This window comes from Oncorhynchus mykiss, chromosome 19, assembly GCF_013265735.2.
Source record: "Oncorhynchus mykiss isolate Arlee chromosome 19, USDA_OmykA_1.1, whole genome shotgun sequence".
NCBI classification, from domain to species: Eukaryota; Metazoa; Chordata; class Actinopteri; order Salmoniformes; family Salmonidae; genus Oncorhynchus; species Oncorhynchus mykiss.
The window spans coordinates 51,138,611-51,165,357 of NC_048583.1; the positions used below are offsets into that span (position 1 = coordinate 51,138,611).

Genomic DNA, 26,747 nt, shown 5'->3' on the forward strand with positions numbered 1-26,747 from the left:
AGAGGTATAGAGGAGAGAGAGGTATAGAGGAGAGAGAAGGAGAGAGAGGTATAGAGGAGAGAGAGGTATAGAGGCGAGAGGGAAGGAGAGAGAGGTATAGAGGAGAGAGGGAAGGAGAGACAGGTATAGAGGAGAGAGAGGTATGAGGGAGAGAGGGAAGGAGAGAGAGGTATAGAGGAGAGAGGGAAGGAGAGAGAGGTATAGAGGCGAGAGAGGTATAGAGGAGAGAGAGAAGGAGAGAGAGGTATAGAGGAGAGAGGGAAGGAGAGAGAGGTATAGAGGAGAGAGGGGAGGAGAGAGAGGTATAGAGGAGAGAGGGAAGGAGAGAGAGGTATAGAGGCGAGAGAGGTATAGAGGAGAGAGAGAAGGAGAGAGGTATAGAGGAGAGAGGGAAGGAGAGAGAGAGGTATAGAGGAGAGGGGAGGAGAGAGATGGAAGGAGAGAGAGGTATAGAGGAGAGAGGGAAGGAGAGAGAGTTATAGAGGAGAGAGAGGTATAGAGGAGAGAGAGAAAGAGAGAGAGGTATAGAGGAGAGATGGAAGGAGAGAGAGGTATAGAGGAGAGAGAGGAGAGTGAGGTATAGAGGAGAGAGGGAAGGAGAGAGAGGTATAGAGGAGAGAGGGAAGGAGAGAGAGGTATAGAGGAGAGATGGAAGGAGAGAGAGGTATAGAGGAGAGAGGAGAGTGAGGTATAGAGGAGAGAGGGAAGGAGAGAGAGGTATAGAGGCGAGAGAGGTATAGAGGAGAGAGAGAAGGAGAGAGAGGTATAGAGGCGAGAGAGGTATAGAGGAGAGAGAGAAGGAGAGAGAGGTATAGAGGAGAAAGGGAAGGAGAGAGAGGTATAGAGGAGAGAGAGAAGGAGAGAGAGGTATAGAGGAGAGAGGGAAGGAGAGAGAGGTATAGAGGAGAGGGAAGGAGAGAGATGGAAGGAGAGAGAGGTATAGAGGAGAGAGGGAAGGAGAGAGGGGTATAGAGGAGAGAGAGAGATAGAGAAGTGAGGGAAGGAGAGAGAGGTATAGAGGAGAGAGAGAGAGGTATAGAGGAGAGAGGGAAGGAGAGAGAGGTATAGTGGAGTGAGGGAAGGAGAGAGAAGTATAGAGGAGAGAGAGAGAGAGAGGTATAGAGGAGAGAGGGAAGGAGAGAGAGGTTCTGGAATATAGAGGAGATAGAGAGAGAGAGAGAGAGAGAGGAGAGGAGAGAGGGAATGAGAGAGAGGGTCGGGAATATAGAGGAGAGAGAGAGAGAGAGATAGAGAGGAGAGGGGGAAGGAGAGAGAGGGTCGGGAATATAGAAGAGAGAGAGAGAGGGAAGGAGAGAGAGGGTTGGGAATATAGAAGAGAGAGAGAGAGAGGAGAGAGGGAAGGAGAGAGAGGGTCGGGAATATAGAAGAGAGAGAGAGGAGAGAGGGAAGGAGAGAGAGGGTCGGGAATATAGAGGAGAGAGAGAGAGGGAAGGAGAGAGGGGGTCGGGAATATAGAGGCGAGAGAGAGAGAGGGGAGAGAGGGGAGGAGAGAGAGGGTCGAGAATATAGAGGAGAGAGAGAGAGGGAAGGAGAGAGAGGGTCGGGAATATAGAAGAGAGAGAGAGGAGAGAGGGAAGGAGAGAGAGGGTCGGGAATATAGAGGAGAGAGAGAGAGAGGGAAGGAGAGAGGGGGTCGGGAATATAGAGGCGAGAGAGAGAGAGGGGAGAGAGGGAAGGAGAGAGAGGGTCGAGAATATAGAGGAGAGAGAGAGAGGGAAGGAGAGAGAGGGTCGGGAATATAGAAGAGAGAGAGAGAGAGAGAGAGGGAAGGAGAGAGAGGGTCGGGAATATAGAGGAGAGAGAGAGAGAGAGAAGATAGGAGAGAGAGGGTCGGGAATATAGAGAAGAGAGAGAGAGAGAGGAGAGAGGGAAGGAGAGAGAGGGTCGGGAATATAGAGAAGAGAGAGAGAGAGAGGAGAGAGGGAAGGAGAGAGAGGGTTGGGAATATAGAGGAGAGAGAGAGGAGAGAGGGAAGGAGAGAGAGGGTCGGGAATATAGAGGAGAGAGAGAGAGAGAGGAGAGAGGGAAGGAGAGAGAGGGTTGGGAATATAGAGGAGAGAGAGAGGAGAGAGGGAAGGAGAGAGAGGGTCGGGAATATAGAGGAGAGAGAGGAATAGTGGAGAGAGGGAAGGAGAGGGTCGGGAATATAGAGGAGAGAGAGAAGGAGAGAGGTATAGAGGAGAGAGGGAAGGAGAGAGAGGGTCGGGATAATAGAGGAGAGAGAGAAGGAGAGAGAGGTATAGAGGAGAGAGGGAAGGAGAGAGAGGGTCGGGAATATAGAGGAGAGAGAGAGGAGAAGAGAAAGAGAGGGGGAGAGGATACTGGATATAGAAAGGTGGAATAGAGTCACATGGTGGCTATTGATGCTGTAAAGGAGGTACAGAGGTAAGGAAGCAGCAAGCCCTCTCTCTCTCTCCATCTCTCTCTCTCCATCCCTCTCTCTCTCCATCCCTCCATCCCCCTCTCTCTCTCCATCCCTCCATCTCTCCATCCCTCCCTCCATCCCTCTCTCTCTCCATCCCTCTCCATCCCTCTCTCTCTCTCCATCCCTCCATCCCTCTCCATCCCTCTCTCTCCATCCCTCCATCCCTCTCTCTCAACCCTCTCTCTCTCTCCATCCCTCTATCCCTCTCTCTCTCCATCCCTCTCCCTCTCAATCCCTCCCTCCCTCTCTCTCTCTCCATCCCTCTCCATCCCTCCATCCCTCTCTCTCCCTGCCCCCGTCTCAGCAGAAGCTCTGATGAACTGCCAATTTTTCCCTTTATCACATTAGCACAGCCATGGGAGAAACACATTTGTTCTAGTCAAGTACACTAAAGATACAATTACCAGTCCAGGATATACATGTTTTATATCACCGCCGGCCTATAGCACAATGAGGACCCGGGCCATATATATATATTAACACTAGCGTGATAGTTGATTTAAGAAAAGAAAACTGTCTCCGGGGAGAGGGAAGAATCCCATATGAGAGGACTGACTATTCAGTGCTTTAATAAAGGCTATAACTCCGGAGAGACTTTTCCTTTGAACACAAAGCATACCACTGCATTCTTTCAGAAATCATCCCAGCTAACAAGATGGGATCTCTCTCTCTCTCTCTCTCTCTCTCTCTCTCTCTCTCTCTCTCTCTCTCTCTCTCTCTCTCTCTCTCTCTCTCTCTCTCTCTCTCTCTCTCTCTCTCTCTCTCTCTCTCTCTCTCTCTCTCTCTCTCTCTCTCTCTCTCTCTCTCTCTCTCTCTCTCTCTCTCTCTCTCTCTCTCTCTCTCTCTCTCTCTCTCTCTCTCTCTCTCTCTCGGAGTGCATGCTGGGAGTGAGTCGTCAAGCAGGAGTGATTGTGAGAACGAATGGAATTTCTTTTCACTCTATTGGGTTTTGGTATGTACATATATATATATTGATTAGTTTAGTTGTTTTAAGGGTATATTGTTTAACTATCACTAAGCACGTATAGGGGTGGTGGGATCTTTGAGGTTGGTTTTTCGCGAGGGCACAACCAGCGGGTGGGGCTGGTTGCAATGGCCACTCGCGGAAATGTAGAGTTTGAAAAACTTAGTCGGAGGCATGGAGTAAAAATTCCTGCTGCGGCTGGATGTTCAGTGGAAGAATGTAGCTTGGCTGTGGGTGCTATCATTGGGTATGATAGCATTAAATCAGCCTCAAGGATGAATAGCGCTGTAGTGATATTCTTAGATTCAATTGAAAAGGTGAATAAGATAGTTGAGAGGGGTGTTGTGTTGCGGGAGACACAGACGCCGGTATTTCCGCTTATGAATCCTGCGAAGAAAGTTATGCTTTCTAACGTGCCACCATTTGTTAGAGATGAAGTGTTAGAGCGAGAGTTATCTCGCCATGGTCAAATCGTATCTACAATAAAGAAGGTTCTTTTTGGATGCAAATCTCCGTTGTTGAAACATGTCGTGTCTCATAGGAGACAAGTGCATATGATTTTAAAAAAGGAAGGAGATGAACTGAATTTAGCGTTTAGTTTTAAGATTGATGGATTTGATTATGTCTTTTATGCATCTACTGAATCAATGAAATGTTTTGGATGTGGAAGAGAGGGGCATTTGGTGCGTAATTGTCCCGAGAATGAACGCGCTGAGCCTGGTAGTAGCTTTAGTGCGGGTGCAACTAACGTACCACAGCGAAGGGATGAAAATACTACAGGTGTAGGGGAAGAGAGAAGGTGGGCAGATGTGGTTGGAAAAGTAGGAGAGGAAGGCATTGTGGATACGGGGGCAATTGTGGTAGATCAGAACAAAGAGGGAGGGGAAACACTAGGTGAGATTGCGACTGCCGTCGCTGAGGTGGTGCTGGAAAATGAAATTGGAGGTCAAGAGGAGATTGAAATAACGGAAAAAGAAGCGGATGTTTTCAAAATACCGAGGAGTAAAAGGAAGAATTTAAGGGGTGGTGAAGGGTCTAATTCTAAGAGAAAGGTAGAGATGGATAAATCAGGTGAAGATGAACAGGTTGTAGAGATGGGGTTTTCTTCTGGGGAGGATAGCGAGAGTGAGTCATCTGACGCGTCACAACAATATAGTGAGATAGATGGGGTGGAAGGGAGGTATGGGATCGAGAAGATACGTCAATTTCTGAAGTTGACAAAAGGGAAGAAATATATGCAGGATTACAATGTAACTGATTTTTTTCCCTGAACGTGAATTGTTTATTGAATCAGCAAAGTTTCTGATGTCAAAAATTACAGGGGGAGGTTTGAAAAGCCCTGAAATTGCTAGACTCAAGAAAGTGGTCACGAGAGTAATAAGTGATGCAAATTCTAAAGAAAATGAAAGAGTTCAGTTGCAGTTTTAACTCTGTAAAGAGATGTGGTGGCTGTATCTTCCTCTGTATTTTTTTCTTATCCATGAGCAGTTTTAAGATCTCTTCTTTAAACGTAAATGGGGCAAGAGATGTTAAAAAAAGAGCCATGGTGTATGAGTTAATGAGGGGAAAGGGAAGTGACATAATTTTTCTACAAGAAACGCATAGTAATTTGGAAAATGAAGTTATGTGGCAACAGGAGTGGGGGGGGACAGTGGTGTGTAGTCATAAAAACTCAAAAAGTGGGGGTGTGGTTATCTTGTTCTCAAAAGGGTTTTTGCCTTTGTCATATGAGGTTGAAGAGGTAGTTGAGGGGAGGTTATTAAAAGTTAGAGCAAGGTATGAAAACATCAATATGTGTCTGATAAATGTATATGCCCCAGTGGTGACAGTTGAGAGGGTATGTTTTTTAGAGACATTATCAAATACCATTGAGAAATGTAACAAAGAAGATTATTTGTTTATTGCTGGGGATTTTAACTGCACAGTTAGCGATTTAGATAGAAATCACCAAGAACCTCATATAGCCTCAAGGACGTTTTTAAAACGCCTTATTGTAACAAATGAACTGTGTGATATTTGGCGGAGTCAACATGAAGGAACAAGGCAGTACACCTGGGCGCATGCGAGAGAGAACATCATCTCTATGGCCAGGTTAGATAGGTTTTATGTTTTTGAGCATCAATCTCAGGTCTGTAAATCAAGTGTGATAACTCCAGTGGGATTTTCTGATCATTGTTTAATAACAGAGGTGGTGTTCATTAATGATGTAAAACCTAAAAGCGCATACTGGCATTTTAATATAACTTTATTGAGTGATGCTCACTTCAGGAAATGTTTCAGTATTTTTTGGGAGAGGTGGAGGGCTCAAAAGGCCAGTTTTGTATCCCTTCAACAATGGTGGGATATAGGGAAAATACAGATTCAACAATTTTGTAATCAATACACGAGGAATGTCACCAAGGATATCACCAGATCAATGAAAGCCCTAGAGATTGAAATAGTGGAACTCATGACGTTGGTTGAGACCACAGGAGATCGAGGCCATACTCAGGCCCTCAAGAGGAGAAAAGCTGCATTGGCAGATCTGCTGGGTATCAGAGCACAGGGGGCACTGGTGAGAAGTAAATTTCAGGGCATATCTGAAATGGATGCCTCATCCAAATTTTTCTTTGGTTTAGAGAAAAAGAATGGACAAAGAAAAATTATTCATTGTCTCAAATCAGCTGTTGGACAAGAGCTCACTAGCCCTAGTGAAATCAGAAAGAGGGCAGTAGAGTTCTATGCTGAGCTCTACAAGTGTGAGTACAAAGAGGACAAAACAGTGACACAGCAGTTCTTTGATGGGCTCCCAAAGGTGCCTGCAGAAGCTCAGGTTGAGCTTGAGCAACCATTGTCTTTGCAGGATTTATACACTGCATTAAAAGGCATGGAAAATGGAAGGGCACCAGGCATTGATGGGCTTCCCGTTGACTTTTTTAAGTCTTTTTGGGCTATGTTGGGAGAGGATTGGTTAGAAGTAGCTAATGATAGTTTAACCGGAGGGTTACTACCAATAAGCTGCAGAAGGGCTGTCCTCACCCTACTGCCCAAAAAGGGTGACCCGAGGGAGGTGAAGAACTGGAGGCCGGTGGCTTTATTGTGTACTGATTATAAGATATTGTCAAAGGCTTTGTCCAACAGGCTGAGGGAGGTGATGGGGCAAATCATACATACGGATCAGTCCTACTGTGTTCCTGGCAGGCAGATAGGGGATAACATTTCTCTGATTCGTGATTTTTTGGACGTCTCTAGGGCTATTGGGTTGGATGCTGGTCTAATTTCAATTGATCAGGAAAAGGCATTTGACCGAGTTGAACATCAATATTTATGGCACACGTTTGAGGCGTTTGGGTTCAGCTCTGGTTTTATTGCCATGATAAAGGTGATATATGGTGACATTGAAAGTGTATTGAAAGTTAACGGTGGTTTGAGTGCTCCTTTTAAAGTGTGTAGAGGTATTAGGCAGGGATGTTCTATGTCTGGGATGTTATATGCTATTGCTATAGAGCCACTACTAAATAGCATTAGAAGTCGCATTGCAGGGGTGTGCCTTTCAGAGGATATTCCTCCTATTCGTCTTTCAGCCTATGCTGATGATGTAGTTGTGTTAGTGAAAAATCAAGCGGAGGTGGATAGCTTGAGTCTAATGGTTGATCGTTTTAGGGGAATATCCTCTGCAAAGGTAAATTGGGAAAAGAGTTGTGCTTTACAGATTGGAGAATGGTCTGGAGGGATCATGGCTTTGCCAGGGGGGCTAGAATGGTGTAAGGGAGGTTTTAAGTATCTTGGAGTGTATCTAGGAGATGAGGGGACTATGGAAAAAAATTGGAGTGGGGTGGTTGAAATGGTGGAAGGGAGGATGAGGAGATGGCGTTGGTTACTATCTCGTATGTCATATAGAGGGCGCACTATTATAGTTAACAATGTGATTGCCTCTGCACTGTGGCATCGGTTGTCAGTTTTAGAACCACCATCTGGCCTTCTGGCTAAGATACAGGCAATTATTGTGGATTTCTTTTGGGATAAATATCACTGGGTTCCACAAAGTGTTTTGTATTTGTCAAAAGAGGAGGGGGGACAAGGTCTTGTACATCTTGCTAGTAGGGCTGCTGCTTTCCGGTTTCAGTTCATTCAAAGGCTGCTTTATGGACCGGAAAATGTGGTGTGGAGAGGGGTGGCAGGTCTTATATTACAGAGGGTTGGAGGATTAGGTTTAAAGAAGGCTTTATTTCTGGTTGATAGTAGCCAGATTTCTAGGGAGGGAGTACCTCCGTTTTATAGAGGCCTTCTCAGAGTGTGGAGCATAATGAAGGTGTCCAGAAGAACTTCAGCGGAGTCAGTGCATTGGCTGTTGGAGGAACCTCTGGTGTATGGGGCGAGACTGGACTGTACAACTGCAGCTGTTCCACATTTCTCCAAGATTCTGGTGAAGGGGAAAATCATCACCTTAAGACAGTTAATGGCCATGGCTGGGCCCGCCTTAATGGATGGAAGAAGGGTGGCAGAACATTTGGGGATGAGGTCGGAAAGGATTGTCGGACAAATGCTGGGGAGCTGTAGGAAGGCTCTGTCAGCGGAAGAATGGGATATGCTTAGTAGCCACAAGAAGAAGGTGCAAGATGAAGACGTCTCATTTCCAAAACTAGGGATTACACCAAATATCCCAGAGTCAGAAAGAAAGGCGTTATTGCTGGATTTGAGAGGGTTGGAGGAGGTGGGTTTGGATGAGGTGAATGGGAAGGAATTGTATAGGGGGTGTGTCAAGGTGTTGAATAAAGATAAATTGAAAAATAGAAAAGATACTCCATGGAGGGTAAAATTGGGCATTGATGACAAGGTAAAGCCAGCATGGAGAGCACTGTACAAACCACCGTTACAAAAGGGTACTGGTGATATGCAATGGAGGGTTTTACATGGCATCATTGCAGTTAATGCTTTTGTATCTGTTATTAACTCAGATGTTAGAGATGGATGTCCTTTTTGTAATATAAGAGAAACCATTTTTCACTGTTTTATGGAGTGTGAGAGGATAAAACCGCTATTGGAAATGTTGGAATCTTTGTTTAAAGCTGTAGGGGAGTTTTTCAATAACACTGTTTTTATTTTGGGGTTTCAATATAGTAAACAACAGAAAAGAAAATGTCAAATGTTAAATTTTATTTTGGGACAAGCTAAGATGTCAATTTTTCTGAGTAGGAAACATAAGATAGAAACGGGATATGGGCAGGATGTAAGATGTGTTTTTAAAGGTTTAGTGAAAGCAAGAATAAAAGTAGATTTTGAGTTCTTTTCAGCTGTAAAATATCTCCTATTATTTGAGGAGAAGTGGGCTTACGAAGGAGCACTTTGTTTTGTAGAGGAGGGGAAATTATTTTTTGCTGCTGAAATAAGTTGAATGTATATGTTATGTATTTATTTTTGTTTAGGAATTACATTTGTTATTTCATTTCTGAAAAGGCAGTGTGTCATTATTTATGTTAACACTTGAGTAAAAAATAAAGGTTTTATAAAAACTCAATCTCTCTCTCTCTCTCTCTCTCTCTCTCTCTCTCTCTCTCTCTCTCTCTCTCTCTCTCTCTCTCTCTCTCTCTCTCTCTCTCTCTCTCTCTCTCTCTCCAATCCCGCTCTCATACTGCCAACTGTAAAGTTTGGTGTGAGATGTTCAACGAGCACATGTCGACATACTTTTGGAAATGTAGTGTAGGTGTACTGATGCTGTTGTTCAAATGCACAGATCACTTTATACATCTTCTCGGAGAAACTACAGGCAGTTCAAGAACTTGGCATCATATTTCTGTCATACTGCTTTGCTGACAACCCAAACCATCTGGCGCCCCGGGTATTCAGCCAATCAGTGGCTGCCGCTGCTCTCCATCTCACTCTCTCTTGCTCTCTCCCCCTCTCACTCTCTTTATTCCAGCCTCTCTACATCTATAGAGGGGTGTTGTGGAAAAATGTTGACCCCCCCATTTAAAACTATAATTGTGTAGTAAAACCATGAAAAGTAAGCTGAGATCTGGTGTTTGGAGGGAGTTTAAATGTAAAACAGAATGGAAGTACTCTGAAACACCCAAAGTGGTTCTTCAATGGGAATAATTGTGTTTTTAAGAGAGTTGTGTGAAGCACCAGCTGCTACCTACCTACCTAACTCTGTGTTGTTGTATGTTTTTCTGTTTACCTTTATTTTACTAGGCAAGTCAGTTAAGAACAAATTCTTAATTTCAATAACGGGTTAAATGCCTGTTCAGGGGCAGAATGACAGATTTTGTACCTTGTCAGCTCGGGGATTTGAACTTGCAACCTTTCGGTTACTAGTCCAATGCTCTAACCACTAGGATACCCTGCCGCCCTCGAATTGCTATGCTTTATCTTGGCCAGGTCGCAGTTGCAAATGAGAACTTGTTCTCAACTAGCCTACCTGGTTAAATAAAGGTGTTCTCAACTAGTCTACCTGGTTAAATAAAGGTGTTCTCAACTAGCCTACCTGGTTAAATAAAGGTGTTCTCAACTAGCCTACCTGGTTAAATAAAGGTGTTCTCAACTAGCCTACCTGGTTAAATAAAGGTGAAATAAATAAAATAAAATATTTATATAAATGTTCTATTGGTTGCAAGAATTCTGTATAGTAAAAAAAAAAATTGAAGTTTGGAATCTGCCGTTGTTTTGCGTATCATAAATGGAATGGGTACATCGAAAATCAATTCCCAAATATTTAGCAATTTATATGGTACAGCTGTCAGTTTTTTGGTCCTTAAATGAATTTGGTATGTGTTTTTATTTATCAAGTATATTTAAATGTAACCTTTATTTAACTAGGCAAGTCAGCTAAGAACAAACCCGGACGACACTGGGCCAAATGTGCACCGCCCTATGGGACTCCCAATCACAGCGGTTGTGATACAGCCTGGATGATCTATTTCTAAAAAAGAAGCCCACTTTAAATCTTAGCTTTTTCACTAGTTCATCCGTATGTTTTTTAAACATGAACTCTTTGTCAATCCAAATGCCCAGATATTTGTAGGCGGGAGGCCGATCATTGGGAGAACCATCCACTGAATAAATATCTAGTCCATCTGAAACATTCTGGAGAGAACTACAGAACATCATGTAGTTAGTCATTCCCACAATAAGTACAAGTTTTAAACCAACCAGGGCGTTCTGTAAGGTAACAAGGTCAGATTGCCGCTCTAACATAGCCTGGGGACAATGGCATACAGAAGTGTGAATAGAGATGAATATGTTTGACAGTGTTTCCTTCGAGCTACACTCTAAACTCATATCAACTAATATCACATAGACCTAATTAAAATCAGTCAGTTCTTCATTTTAAATCATGTCACATTCAAATCAGTCAACTCCATGTATCACATTCAACCTCATTCAAATCCTTCCTTGAGTACGTTCATATGGTCATTCCCAGACAGTCTGCCACTCTGCCCTGTTGATTCATCTACCAGTCACATCATCTACACTGACTGTAATGTAATGTGAAGAATCAGTAGCTCTGTGTCTCTCTGTGGGTAGGTCTAGATGTCAACAACAGAGAAGCTGGACCTATTCACGTCTGGGCCCTGTGGTAATTCACCCAGTAGACTATCTGCATAGGGCTCGGGTCGTTCTTCTAATTTGGGTATCCTAGCGGTTTGAGCAATGGGCTAGCAGCCGAAATGTCGGCAGTTTGAATCCTTGTGCCGGCAATGTGAAAAATCTGTTGATCTGTTGAGCAAGGCCCTTAAACCTAACTCCTCCAGGGGTGCTGAACAATGGTGACCCTGGCCGTGACCCAACTCTCCGAGGATGTCTCAGGGGGAGTTTGTCATTACGCAAAAAAAAAAAATCAAATTCACACTTGTATTGACTTGTACATGTGTGAAATAGGACAAATATGAGCACCCACAAAATTATAATAATAATAATAATAATCTATTCTATTCTACAGTATAAAACAGCTTCAGTAACACTGGACTAAATATAGCTGAGACGATCCTATGCATCTCTCTCTCTCTCTCTCTGAAGGTGTATAAATGTAATTTATGCCAGGCTGATGCCCTCTCCCCTCCCCTGCCAGCGGACAGAGGGCTGGCGTAAAGGTGCCCGCTTCTCTCCACTGCAGCAACCTTGCCTCACCTTCACACAGACACGCACACACTAACACAGATGCAGACACACACACACAAACCTCACCTTCAGTCAGACTGACAATCCGTCTCTGTCATTCTGGGTGGCATTGGGGCCGAGTGAGAGTGTGAAGGGGGGGATCAGTAGCGAGGTAGGGGGAGGTCTGACCCTATGCCAGGTACAACTCACCTCTCTCTCTCTCTCTCTCTCTCTCTCGCTCTCTCTCTCTGTGTGTACAGTTGAGGTCGGAAGTTTACATACACTTAGGTTTGAGTGATTCAACCACTCCACACATTTCTTTTAAGAAACTATAGTTTTGGCAAGTCGGTCAGGACATCTAATTTGTGCATGACACAAGTAATTTTTCCAACAATTGCTTACAGACAGATTATTTCACTTATAATTCACTGTATCACAATTCCAGTGGGTCAGAAGTTTACATACACGAAATTGACTGTGCCTTTAAACAGTTTGGAAAATTCCAGAAAATGATGTCATGGCTTTGGAAGCATCTGATAGGCTCATTGACATAATTTGAGTCAATTGGAGGTGTACCTGTGGATGTATTTCAAGGCCTACATTCAAACTCAGTGCCTCTTTGCTTGACATCATGATAAAATCAAAAGAAATCAGCCAAGACCTCAGAAATAAATTGTAGACCTCCACAAGTCTGGTTCATCCTTGGGAGCAATTTCCAAACGCCTGAAGGTACCATGTTCATCTGTACAAACAATAGTGCACAAGTATAAACACCATGTGACCACGCAGCCGTCATACGGCTCAGGAAGGAGACGCGTTCTGTCTCCTAGAGATGAACGTACTTCGGTGCGAAAAGTGCAAATCAATCCCAGAACAACAGCAAAGGACCTTGTGAAGATGCTGGAGGAAACAGGTACAAAAGTATCTATATCCACAGTAAAACGAGTCCTATATTGACATAACCTTAAAGGCTGCTTCAAAACGCCATAGAAAAGCCAGACTGCCTCCCGGGTGGCGCAGTGGTTAAGGGCGCTGTACTGCAGCGCCAGCTGTGCCATCAGAGACTCTGGGTTCGCGCCCAGGCGCTGTCGTAACCGGCCGCGACCGGGAGGTCCATGGGGCGACGCACAATTGGCCTAGCGTCGTCCGGGTTAGGGAGGGCTTGGTCGGTAGGGATCTCCTTGTCTCATCGCGCACCAGCGACTCCTGTGGCAGGCAGTGCGCGCTAACCAAGGGTGCCAGGTGCACAGTGTTTCCTCCGGCACATTGGTGTGGCTGGCTTCCGGGTTGGATGCGCGCTGTGTTAAGAAGCAGTTGTGTATCGGAGGATGCATGACTTTCAACCTTCGTCTCTCCCGAGCCCGTACGGGAGTTGTAGCGATGAGACAAGATAGTAGCTACTACAACAATTGGATACTACGAAAATGGGGAGAAAAAGGAAAAAAAAAAAAAGGAAAGCCAGACTACGGTTTCCAACTGCACATGGGGACAAAGATCGTACTTTTTGGAGAAATGTCCTCTGGTCTGATGAAACAAAAATAGAACTGTTTGGCCATAATGACCATTGTTATGTTTGGAGGAAAAAATGGATAAATGGAGTATATGGTATAAATGGAGTATTTTTATAACTTAAAACAAACTCCAAAACCAAAGTCCATAATAAAATAAATGCGGGTACAAGAACCCGTCGCACACCAATCCATAAAACATGAACATAACAATAAACAATCTCTGACATGGACAGGAGGGGAAACAGAGGGTTACATACACAACAATTAATGAATGGGATTGGAATCAGGTGTGTAAAAAGACCAGACAAAACCAATGGAAAATGAAACATAGATCAATGATGGCTAGAAGACCGGTGACGTCGACCACTGAGCACCGCCCGAACAAGGAGAGGCATCGACTTCGGCAGAAGTTGTGACACAAATAAGAAAAGAGAAATGACAGTCCATCATTACATTAAGACTTTAGGGTCAGTCAATGCGGAACATTTCAAGAACTTTGAACGTTTTATCAAGTGCAATGATGAAACTGGCTCTCATGAGGACCGCCACAGGAAAGGAAGACCCAGAGTTACCTCTGCTGCAGAGAATAAGTTCATTAGAGTTCACTGCACCTCAGATTGCAGCCCAAATAAATGCTTCACAGAGTTCAAGTAACAGACACATCTCAACATCAACTGTTCAGAGGAGACTGTGTGAATCAGGCCTTCATGGATGAATTGCTGCAAATAAACCACTTCTAAAGGACACCAATAAGAAGAAGAGACTTGCTTGGGCCAAGAAACACAAGCAATGGACATTAGACCGGTGGAAATCTGTCCTTTGGTCTGATGAGTCCAAATGTAAAATGTTTGGTTCCAACTGCAGTGTCTCTGTGAGATGTAGAGTAGGTGAACGGATGATCTCTGCATGTGTGGTTCCAACCGTGAAGCATGGAGGAGTGGGTGTGATGGTGTGGGGGTGCTTGCTGGTGACACTATTTAGAATTCAAGGCACACTTAACCAGCATGTCTACCACAGTATTCTGTAGCAATACGCCATCCCATCTGGTTTGCGCTGTCATTTGTTTTTCAACTGGACAATGACTGTGTAAGGTCTGTGCAAGGCTGTGTAAGGGCTATTTGACCAAGAAGGAGAGTGATGGAGTGCTGCATCAGATGACCTGGCCTCCACAATCACCGACCTCAATCAACTGAGATGGTTTGGGATGAGCTGGACCGCAGAGTGAAGGAAAAGCAGCCAACAAGTGCTCAGCATATGTGGGAACTCCTTCAAGACTGTTGGAAAAGCATTCCAAGTGAAGCTGGTTGAGAAAATGCCAAGAGTGTGCAAAGCTGTCATCAAGGGTGGCTGCTTTGAAGAATCTCAAATTGATTTGTTTTACTCATTTTTGGTTACTACATGTTTTGATGTCTTCACTATTATTCTACAATGTAGAAAATAGTCAAAATAAAGAAAAACCCTTGAATGAGTCGGTGTGTCCAAACTTTTGACTGGTACGGTATTTACAAAACATTATGAGGGATTGGAAATGATGCAGAGAATTACACTGATAGAAGCCACAATCTGTCTGCAATATTATTTTTTATAAAATAAGACATGAGAGCAGATGGGAAGAAAGGCAATGTCAACATGAAAGGCCTGAATGCTGTTAAAGATTAACGTGGGCTGTTTTGCAGTGATGACTGTCTGACACACATTAATGTGATAATGCTGATTTAGACAGGCACATAGGAGACCGCCTCTGGGGTTCTTTAGGCATGCTCCCTCACTGACACACTGATGACTCCCACGGAATATACATCTCTAACTCTGTCTTTCACTGCTCTCTTTCTGTCTCTCTCTCTTTTATACTTTCCCTCCATCCCTCTCTTTCTCCGTCACTCTAAGTGGCGTGACCTGCCAGTAGTCTTCAGCAGAAATGTGACACCTAAACAAGTTCCCAGAGCTAGAGAAACAATAAAATGAGACAGAGAAACCGAGGAAATGCAACAGAGCTTCCTCCCCCCCCCCCCCCCCCCCCCCCTCACCTCCCTTCTCATCTACCTCCTCCTCCTCCCCCTCACCCCCCTTTTCATCTACCTCCCTCCTCCTCGCAACCCCCTCATCACCTCCTTCCTCCCCTCTCACCAACCTCCTCCCCCTCTCATCTCCCCTCACCTACCTCCTCCCCCTCCCACCTCCCCTCTCACCTGCCCTCTCATCTATATCCTCCCCCTCTCACCTCCCCTCCCACCTACCTCCCTCCCCCTCTCATCTCCCCTCTCACCTACCTCCTCCCATCTCCCCCCTCCTTACCTACCTCCTGCCCACTCTCTCCCCTCCTTTACCTACCTCCCGCCCACTCTCCCCTCCTTACCTACCTCCCGCCCACTCCCCCCTCCTTACCTACCTCCTCGCCCACTCTCCCCTCCTCCTTACCTACCTCACGACCACTCTCCCCTCCTCCTTACCTACCTCACGACCACTCTCCCCTCCTCCTTACCTACCTCCTCGCCCTCTCCCCCCTCCTTACCTACCTTCCGCCCTCTCCCCCCTCCTTACCTACCTCCCGCCCACTCTCTCCCTCCTTACCTACCTCCTCGACCTCTCCCCTCCTCCTTACCTACCTCCCGCCCACTCTCCCCTCTTCCTTACCTACCTCCTCACTCTCTCCTCCTTACCTACCTCCTCACTCTCTCCCCTCCTCCTTACCTACCTCCTCGCCCTCTCCCCCCTCCTTACGTACCTCCTCGCTCTCTCGCCTCCTCCTTACCTACCTCCCGCCCACTCTCCCCCCTCCTTACCTACCTCCTCGCTCTCTCCCCTCCTCTTTACCTACCTCCCACCCACTCTCCCCCCCCCTTACCTACCTCCTCGCCCTTTCCCCCCTCCTTACCTACCTCTCGCACACTCTCCCCTCCTCCTTACCTACCTCTCGCCCACTCTCCCATCCTCCTTACCTACCTCCCGCCCACTCTCCCCCCTCCTTACCTACCTCTCGCACTCTCCCCTCCTCTTTACCTACCTCCCGCCCACTCTCCCCCCCCTCCTTACCTACCTCCCGCCCACTCTCCCCCCTCCTTACCTACCTCCTCGCCCTCTCCCCCCTCCTTACGTACCTCCTCGCTCTCTCCCCTCCTCCTTACCTACCTCCCGCCCACTCTCCCCCCTCCTTACCTACCTCCTCGCTCTCTCCCCTCTTTACCTACCTCCCGCCCACTCTCCCCTCTCCTTACCTACCTCCCGCCCACTCACCCCTCCTCCTTACCTACCTCCCGCCCACTCTCCCCTCCTCCTTACCTACCTCCCGCCCACTCACCCCTCCTCCTTACCTTCCCTTTTCAGTCTCATGTCAGACACGTCTTGTTTAATCTCTATTACAGCAGTTTTCCGTCCCATAGACAAATGACCAACAATAAGCCCCGCCACTAGACAAATCGGCTGACCGATATTATCGTCCAATATTTGCCTTTCACTTCTCTCAACCACCTCATCACCTCCCTTCTCATCTCCCCTCTCACCTACCTCCTCCCCCTCTCCCCCCTCCTCACCTACCTCCCGCCCACTCTCCCATCCTTCTTACCTCCCTCCCACAGACAAATGACCAGCAATAAGCCCCATCACTAGAGCTTGACCGACATATCGGCTGACCGATATTATCGTCCACTATTTGCCTTTCAAAGAAAAATGTGTATTGGTCTTTATAAAGCACTGATATTATATACACAGAATGAACAAATACGTGTGATCATTTGTGGTCATTTTTAGAAATGAAGAAGGAGCTCTACGAGCTGCTCATTCAACATCATTCAGCCCGTAAGTCACAATGTGAGGATCAGCCTTCGCCACGGCCATCGACAGCGTATCTGAATAAGTAAATAATCCTAAATAAACTTCAACCCTGTCGTCATCACAGGCTCACCTGGTTAATGTTAGTTCGCTAGCTAACCAGCAATGTAGTTAGGCTCTATCTACCCAGAATGCTAGCTATCAAGCAATCTATGCTACTTATGTGTGAACACTGGATTGGCGCCAAAGTCAACACTGACTCATCATTCATACGAAAATAACACTGTTACTGCCTGTACCATTTATGTTTGTTTAGTTAGTTGGCGCAGATCATTTAGGCCAAGTGCTTCATTCATGATGAGATAAGATTGTTAGCTAGCTAGCTCCGCCCACAACTTCTGGTCTCTGTGTTGTTGTTCTGTTTGTTGCTACTTGGCTATCTGCCAAACTTTCTTTTTTTTTTTTTACTTTTAATACATTTACCAACGTCTTAGTTATTTCCTCGCTCAACTTCTTTCCTTCAACTTTTTAACCCCGGACGCTTTATCTGGACATGGTTCTACAGGACCTCCACCGGCTGAAAAAGCTAAGTAGTAACATTAACACTATGCCATCTAATTGCAGTCGCTGTACTCTTCATATACAGGAGAACTATCGCCTTATGGTGAGGATAGCCTTGTTGCCTGCACAGCTTCAGATGCAATCATTAGGCAAGGGTAATTTAAGTGTAGGAGAGTATGAAACTGCATCTGTGCCACCAGTAAGTACAGATAGTAGTATAAATCCCCCCTGCACAGTCCCCGCAGCCGGACAATTTTCTCAAGGTTTCTGGAAAGAAATGCTGTTGGCATGCTCAACCGGTGTAGCTCATTCAGCCGACAGAAACTTTCAACCAGTTCTCCCCATTAAGCAACAAGCCTTCTCAGGTCTCTCCTCCACCTGTTATGTGGTCTGAGCCGCCAAAGCCTCCCACCATTAGCTCTGACAAATTGAAAACCCTAGTCATTGGCGACTCCATTATCCGCAGTATTAGACTTAAAATAATCATACAGCGATCATACACTGTTTACCAGGGGGCAGGGCTACCGGCGTAAAGGATAATCTGAAGATGGTGCTGGCTAAAGCTAAAACTGGCGAGTGTAGAGAGCATAGGGATATTGTTATCCACGTCGGCACCAACGATGTTAGGATGAAACAGTCAGAGGTCACCAAGCGCAACATGGCTTCAGCGTGTAAATCAGCTAGAAAGATGTGTCGGCATCTCGTATATGTCTCTGGTCCCTCCCAGTTAGGGGGGGTGATGAGCTCTACAGCAGTGTCTCACAACTTAATCGCTGGTTGAAAACTGTTTTCTACCCCCCACCAAAAGATAGAATTTGTAGATATTTGGCCCTCTTTCTTGGACTCACCCACAAACCGGACCAAGCCTGGCCTTCTGAGGAGTGACAGACTCCATCCTAGCTGGAGGGGTGCTCTCATCTTATCTAACATAGACAGGGCTCTGACTACTCTATCTCCACAATGAGATAAGGTGCAGGCCAGGCAGCAGGCTGTTAGCCAGCCTGCCAGCATAGTGGAGTCTACCACTAGCACAGTCAGTGTAGTCAGCTCAGCTATCCCCATTGAGACCGTGTCTGTGCCTCAATCTAGGTCGGGCAAAACAAAACATAGCGGAGTTCACCTTAGCAATCTCACTGGAATAAAGACCTCCTCCATTCCTGTCATTATTGAAACAGATTGTGATATCTCACATCTCAAAATAGGGTTACTTAATGTTAGATCCCTCACTTCCAAGGCAGTCATAGTCAATGAACTAAACACTGATCATAATTTTGATGTGAATGGCCTGACTGAAACAAGGCTCAAGCCTGATGAATTTACTCTGTTAAATGAGGCCTCACCTCCTGGTTACACTAGTGACCATATCTCCTATTCATCCCGCAAAGGCGGAGGTGTGGCTAACATTTATGACAGCAAATTTCAATTTACAAAAAAAAAAAAAGACCACCTAACTGAGGAATTAAATTTAACCTTGTGTAATACCCTAGATGCAGTCGCAACCCTAAAAACAAAAACATATGTTATAGGAAACTAGCTCCCCGGTATACAGAAAATACCCGAGCCCTGAAGCAAGCTTCCAGAAAATGGGAACGGAAATGATGCTCCACCAAACTGGAAGTCTTCCGACTAGCATGGAAAGACAGTACCGTGCAGTATCGAAGAGCCTTCACTGCTGCTCCATCATCCTATTTTCTCAACTTAATTGAGGAGAATAAGAACAATCCCAAATGTATTTTGAAAACTGTCGCAAATGTTCACTTCAGCAGTGATAAATTCATGAACTTCTTTGATGAAAAGATCATGATCCTTAGAAAGCAAATTACGGACTCTTTGAATCTGAGAATTTCTCCAAAGCTCAGTTGTCCTGAGTCTGCACAGAACTGAAGTAGTTGAGACACTCAAGTTTTTTAATCCTGTATCTCTTGACACATTCATGAAAATAGTCATGGCCTCTGAATCATCAAGCTACATACTGGACCCTATTCCAACTAAACTACTAAGAGCTACTTCCTGTGCTTGGCCATCCTATGTTGAACATAATAAATGGCTCCCTATCCACCGGATGTGTACCAAACCCACTAAAAGTGTCAGTAATAAAGGCTCTCTTGAAAAAAGCCAAACCTTGACCCGAAAAATGTTTTTTAAAAACTATCGGCCTATATTGAATCTCTCATTTCTTTCAAAACATTGGGAAAAAGCAACTCACTGCCTTCCCGAAGACAAATAATGTATACGAAACGCTTCAGTCTGGTTTTAGACCTCCTCATAGCACTGAGACTGCACTCGTGAAGGTGGTAAATTACCTTTTAATGGCGTCAGACCAAGGCTCTACATCTGTCCTCGTGCTCCTAGACCTTAGCGCTGCTTTTGACATGATTGATCACCACATTCATTTGGAGAGATTAGAAACCCTAATTGGTCTGCACGGACAAGTTCTTACCTGGTTTAGATGATATCTGTCGGAAAGATATCGGTTCGTCTCTGTGGATGATTTGTCGTCTGACAATTGTACATTTCGGCGTTCCTCAAGGTTCCGTTTTAGGACCACTGTTTGTTTCACTATATATTCTACCTCTTGGTGATCCATGCTCTAATCCATGCTTTTGTCACTTCTATATTGGACTACTGCAATGCTCTACTCTCCGGCTACCAGGATAAAGCACTACATAAACTTAAGTTAGTGCTAAACATGGCTGCTAGAATCCTGACTAGAACCCCAAAAAACCCCTGACTAGAACCCCAAAAAAGTATCATATTACTCCAGTGAGCCTCTCTAAATTGGTTTCCTGTTAAGGCTGTGGGTGATTTCAAGGTTTTACCGCTAACCTATAAATCATGACAAGGGCTTGCTCCTACCTATCTCTCCGATCTGGTCCTGCCATACATACCTACAGATACGCTACGGTCACAATACGCAGGTCTCCTTATTGTCCCTAGAATTTCTAAGCAAACAGCTGGAGGCAGGTCTTTCTTCAATAAAGCTCCATTTTTATGGAATGGTCTGCCTATACAGTAGCAGACTCAGTCTCAACTTTTAAGTCATTACTGAAGAATCATCTCTTCAGTAGGTCCTATGATTGAGTGTAGGCTGGCCTAGGGGTGCGAAGGTGAACGGCAAGGCACTGGAGCCACGAACCGCCCTTGCTGTCTCTACCTGGCTGGCTCCCATCCGGCTCCCCTCTCTCCACTGGGATTCTCTGTCTCTGACCCAATTACGGGGTCACTGGCTTTCTAGTGCTCTTCCATGCCGTCCCTAGCAGGGGTGCGTCACTTGAGTGGGTTGAATCACAGATGTGATCTTCCTGTCCGGTTTTGCGCCCCTCGGGCTCGTGAAGTGGAGAAGATCTTCAATATTGTCTCAGGGTAGTAAGTTGGTGGTTTGTTGATATCCCTCTAGTGGTGTGGGGGCTGTGCTTTGGCAAAGTGGGTGGGGTTATATCTTGCCTGGTTGTCCCTGTCTGGGTGTATCATCGGACGGGGCCACAGTGTCCCTCGACCCACCCCTGTCTCAGTCTCCAGTATCTATGTGTGCAGTAGTCTGTAGCGGGGGGGCTAGGGTCAGTCTTATCTGGTGTCCTGTGTGAATTTAAGTATACCCCCTCCAATTCTCTCTCGCCTATCTCTCTCCCCTCCCAGAGGACCTGAGCCCTAGGATCATGCCTCAGGACCACCTGGCCTGATGACTCCTGACTGTCCCCAGTCCACCTGGTCGTGCTCCTGCTCCGGTTTCAACTGTTCTGCCAGCGGCTAGGAAACCCTGACCTGTTCACCGGACGTGCTACCTCTTGGACCTTCTGTTTTCGACTATATCACTCTACCACACCTGCTTTCTCGTCCTCTGAATGCTCGGCTATGAAAAGCCAACTGACATTTACTCCTGAGGTGCTGACCTGTTGCTCCCTCTACACCACTGTGATTATTATTTGACCCTGCTGGTCATCTATGAACGTTTGAACATCTTTAAGAACAATCTGGCCTTAAATGGCCATGTACTCTTATAATCTCAATCTGGCCACCCCTCAAAGCCTGGTTCCTCTATAGGTTTCTTACTAGGTTCCTGCCTTTCTAGGTAGTTTTTCCTAGCCACCGTGCTTCTACATCTGCATTGCTTGCTGTTTGGGGTTTTAGGCTGGGTTTCTGTATTGCACTTTGTGACATCTGCTGATGTAAAAAGGGCTTCATAAATACATTTGATTGTTAGCTTGCTAAATTAGAACGAGTGACTAAAATCAGTGCGGCAAGCATTTTCAGTCATCAGTGCATGCCAGGGAACAGGGAAAATTCTTTAAAACAGTTTTCAGCTGTGCTAACATAATTGCAAAAGGGTTTCTAATGATCATTTAGCCTTTTAAAATTATCAACTTGGATTAGCTAACACAACGTGCCATTGGAACACAGGAGTGATGGTTGCTGATAATGGGCCTCTGTACGCCTATGTAGATATTCCATAAAAAATTGCCGTTTCCAGCTACAATAGTCATTTACAACATTAACAACGACTACACTGTATTTCTGATCAGTTTGACGTTATTTTAATGGACAAAAACAAGAACATCTCTAAATGACCCCAAACTTTTGAACGGTAGTGTATGTACTATCTTCATTTGAAAAGTTTGTCATAGGAGTAAAATAACAGCATCAGAAAATGTGAATTATTATGTGGATTGTAATTCATGGACATATTTTTAGGGGTTGCAAAAAGTTTTGTTAGGGCAAATCAAGTCTGACATTTTAAATTACACAAAAAATCTCTGGGACAATACTGATCAAATTAAGATTGCACATCTACACTGAGTGTACAAAACATTAGGAACACCTTCCAAATATGGACTTGTTTTGCTTTCAGAACAGCCTTAATTCGTTAGGGCATGGACTCTACAAGGTGTCGCAAATGTTTCACAGGGTTGCTGGCCCATGTTGACTCCAATGCTTCCCACAGTCGTGTCAAATTGGCTGGATGTCATTTGGGTGGGGGACCATTCTTGATGCAGACAGGAAACTGTGGAGCATAAAAACCCAGCAGCGTTGCAGTTCTTGACACAAGCTGATGCGCCTGGCAACCTACTACCGTACCCTGTTCAAAGGCACAAAAATCTTTTGTCTTGCCCATTTACCCTTTTGTCTTGCCCATGGCACACATACACAATCCATGTCATAATTGTTTCAAGGCTTAAAAATCCTTCTTTAACCTGTCTCCTCTCCTTCATCTACACTGATTGAAGTGGATTTTCAAGTGACATCAATAAGGGATCATAGCTTTCACCTGGATCACCTGGTCAGTCTATGTCATGGAAAGAGCAGGTGTTCTTAATGTTTTGTAAACTCAGTGTATTATGTTTAAACACAGCACATGGTAGCTATTGAGTTGAGATGGGGAAGTTAGTAGGTAGTCAACTCCAAATAGGCTTAATGGATCACAATAAGGAGTCACATACAATGTTGTCTGTGCACCTCCAGTAAAAATGGATATACCATAGTCTACATTAGTACATAAGTGCTCTTAAGTGATTCAAGAAGTCCCAAACAAAAAATGATGACACTCCTCAGTCCTGCACCACACAATCTCTGAATTACAGCAGTGGGCACAGTCTGGTTATATATGAAGTGTGTGTGTGTGTCGAGCATGCCTCTGTGTGTCTGCACGTCCGTGTGTGTGTGTGTATGTACACACCCATGTGTATGCCTGCGTGTGCGTGCCTTTGTGTGTGTGTGTGTGTGTGTGTGTGTGTGTGTGTGTGTGTGTGTGTGTGTGTGTGTGTGGCCCCCTGCACCCACAGCTGGTCCAAAGCAGATGTTTACCAGTATAATTACCCTCCAGACCATACGTCATCTCCAGCCTCTAGATGTGTAGTGACACCAGTTCAACACAGACCTGCTGTGGTTCTCAGGGAGCACATTCATTTCAATACTCTTACTGTCTATTGGCCAGAAAATAAAATATGGTCAGACACTTACAGAAGAAAACACAAAGGTGTAAACACACAGACACAAACAAGCAAACACACACACATCGAGTTAAGTAAAACGTTCAAAATTACTACAGGTGTACAAAATATCATAATGTTATCATAATGACGTGGCTAACGTAGCTAACGTGACAACATATATCACTTAATTGTCTTAAACAGGGGCAGAGTGTGTATGGTGTGTATCCACTCCTGTTCAAAACACAGGTCAGTGTAGGGCAGGGGAGGGTACATAGATAGGTATGGGAAGCCGGTTTTTACCTGTAGAGCTAGGTGGGTCCACCTGTCCACTGTGAGTCTGCCCTGGGTGCTGAAGGTCAGAGTGCCAACCTGACTGCTGGGCTGACCGTACTGTAGTTTGACCGCAGACTCAGACACGGTCAACAGGAACACCAACCGCTCCTCTGAACTCTTCTCCAACACCATCCTGAACATAGAGAGACAGGGTCACAAACACACACACAACAACTTACACACACACACTCTGTGCCCACTAGACTATAACAAGCTAAATCAAGTGTGTTACTGCGGGCTGGAACAAAAGCCTGCCCACTCAATGAAGACCATAGAGGGGCTATAAAAAAAAACAAAGGATTTCAGAAAAGGGTAAATATGGTCAGGGAGAAATCCAAACTAGTCTAATCAGAATTAATGGGAGTATAGGCGTAATCCTGGTTTTACTTATGCAGGAAAATAAAAGAAAGGTATAATCCTGGTTTTACTTATGCAGGAAAATAAAAGAAAGGTATAATCCTGGTTTTACTTATGCAGGAAAATAAAAGAAAGGTATAATCCTGGTTTTACTTATGCAGGAAAATAAAAGAAAGGTATAATCCTGGTTTTACTTATGGAGGAAAATAAAAGTAAGACACGTGATGCATCAGAAATGATGTAACAGAATTTGATGATTGTTAACCTAAAATATTGTCAACCTGGAATAGGATCATATAATTATAAACACAGTTTATAACAGTTTTATACCCCTTTTCTGTATAGCCTCTAAAATATATGTAAACAGACTATAAATGTAAAAAATGTTGTTTTCCTGGAAAGCTGTGACTGCTAATATATGTTACAATACTTGTTCCATTTCCAACTTGTCTAAGTCCTCTCATCAACTGATGTCAGACAGTGTCTGTGGATTGACTGCACTGTTTGAATGGAATGTTGGCGTATTGGCAGTTAGTACAAAAACAACTGCATCATTTTACACAATATCTTATCACAGCACCTGGCAAACTATGGTTGTTGACCAACTCCCTGACCACAATGGCTTTTTGTCATTAAAAAGGTTCATGTTGATTCTAGTATTCTAACGACTAATTATTTGGTGAAGACCCCTGGTCCAGACAGACTGTATGTTTCCACAGAGGGTAAGATCCACCCTAACAAACACGAGGGTGATTGTGACATTTACTCATATCATATTTACCATGATTTCCTCCTGCTGTTACAGTGGTGTAAAGGAGCAGCCACCCACACACTCTGTGTCATATTAAACATCATCAAACACATTTTATGGGAAACTCCTACTTTTAATGAACACCGGCCAACACACCCAATAAATCACCAGTGTGAGTAATATGTGTACTGTGTGTGTACTGTGTGTGTGTTGTTTGTGTCCCAGCCCTGCCTGCCTGTTCAGTTCAGTCCAGATAACTTGAGAAAATGAAGTAAGGGCAGAGGGGAGGGGACAGGACAGGGGACAGGACAGAGGGGACAGGACAGAGGGGAGGGGACAGGGCAAAGGGGAGGGGACAGGGCAGAGGGGAGGGGACAGGGAAAAGGGGAGGGGACAGGGCAGAGGGGACAGGGCAGAGGGGAGGGGACAGAGCAGAGGGGACAGGGCAGAGGGGAGGGGGCGGAGCAGAGGGGACAGAGCAAAGGGGACAGGGCAGAGGGGAGGGGGCGGAGCAGAGGGGACAGGGCAGAGGGGAGGGGACAGAGCAGAGGGGAGGGACAACTTTGTGGAATGAAATGTAGCTTGAGTTTCTGCTGGTTTGGTCTACTTAGAACTGGGCCAGTCCTCTCAGGGTGTGTGTGGGTGTGTGTCTGGACTTGCGTGCATGCCCGCGTGGGTAGGTATGAGAATGTGTGTGTGTGGCTGGTACAAGTGTCTAGGGTGAGTGCAGCGACACATCTTTTAGTGTCATGTTATCCTGAGTCTGGCATACTGATAGGTATTAAGGAGAAACTCCCTAAGGAGAATAAAACCAGCTCACTCCCTCCCTGGTCCTTATTAGCACAGCAACATAACTAAACTTAATGGTATCCTTATCCTTCCCCCTAACCTAAAGCCTAACCATAACCTTACATTAAGAACAAATAGGTTCAATCAATTCTGATGATATAGCAGATTTAGTCCTTTGTAACATGGCTCTCTACCTGTTGAGCTGACAGTGTGTAGACATCCTTCTGTCTCTCAGACCATTCATCACTCCATTCCCCCTCCTCCTCCCCGCTCCCCTCCTCCTCCCCCCCTCTCTGGTCCCCCCCTCCCCGCTCCCCTCCTCCTCCCCGCTCCCCTCCTCCTCTCTGGTCCCCCCCTCCCCGCTCCCCTCCTCCTCCCCGGTCCCCTCACCTCCCCATCTACTCTCCCATGCCGGCTCCCCCTCTCCAATCCCCTCTCTACTCTGTCATTTTCTAGGAAAACAAAGTGGAGGAAAACAAAGTGCTGTTTGAGTGGATGCTCTCTCTATACACGGAGAAACACACAGGGCAATCTTTCTCCTATTGATCTAAACTAGCCACAGCTGCTGGTATGATAACACACACACACACACACACAATACACCGACACATACACACAGTGTAACACACACACACATGCACTAATAGTCACTAGAATTCCTGTTTTGTGTCTGTTTGTTATAATTTTATATAAAATTCCCAAAGTAAGCCTCTCCATTATCTGTGTGGCAGCAGTAGAATGCCAGTGAGTCCTGTGTTAGGATGCCAGAGATCCATGGACAGATTCCTCACACAGCCTAACACAAGTCACACAGCCTGACACAAATCACACAGCCTAACACAAATCACACAGCCTGACACAAATCACACAGCCTGACACAAATCACACAGCCTGACACAAATCACACAGCCTGACACAAATCACACAGCCTGACACAAATCACACAGCCTGACACAAATCACACAGCCTGACACAAATCACACAGCCTGACACAAATCACACAGCCTGATACAAATCACACAGCCTGACACAAATCACACAGCCTGACACAAATCACACAGCCTCATTACAGTTTTTTGCGACTGCTTACACACTTGTTGCGGAATTTGGCTCATTGTGTCAAAACTCTACACACAAGCCAAATAAGACACAACACTTGGAGATAAACATCTCACTTCTATGTCAAAATGAAACTGCAATCAAAACAATCAAAACAATCCTTTTTCAAACTGGCATTTTTGCAACAAAATGATCCACACATGCA

The 26,747-nt window shown here is 45.2% G+C and overlaps 1 protein-coding gene across 1 annotated transcript in view; it reads right to left on the reverse strand.

The window, feature by feature from the left end:
* Positions 1 to 26,747, reverse strand: part of ush2a (Usher syndrome 2A (autosomal recessive, mild)) — a 486,438-nt gene that overhangs the window by 453,267 nt on the left and 6,424 nt on the right. The window contains exon 3 of the mRNA XM_036955034.1: positions 23,554 to 23,719. Within this exon, the coding sequence (XP_036810929.1) occupies positions 23,554 to 23,719 (166 nt within the window). The remainder of the gene's footprint in view (positions 1 to 23,553; positions 23,720 to 26,747) is intronic.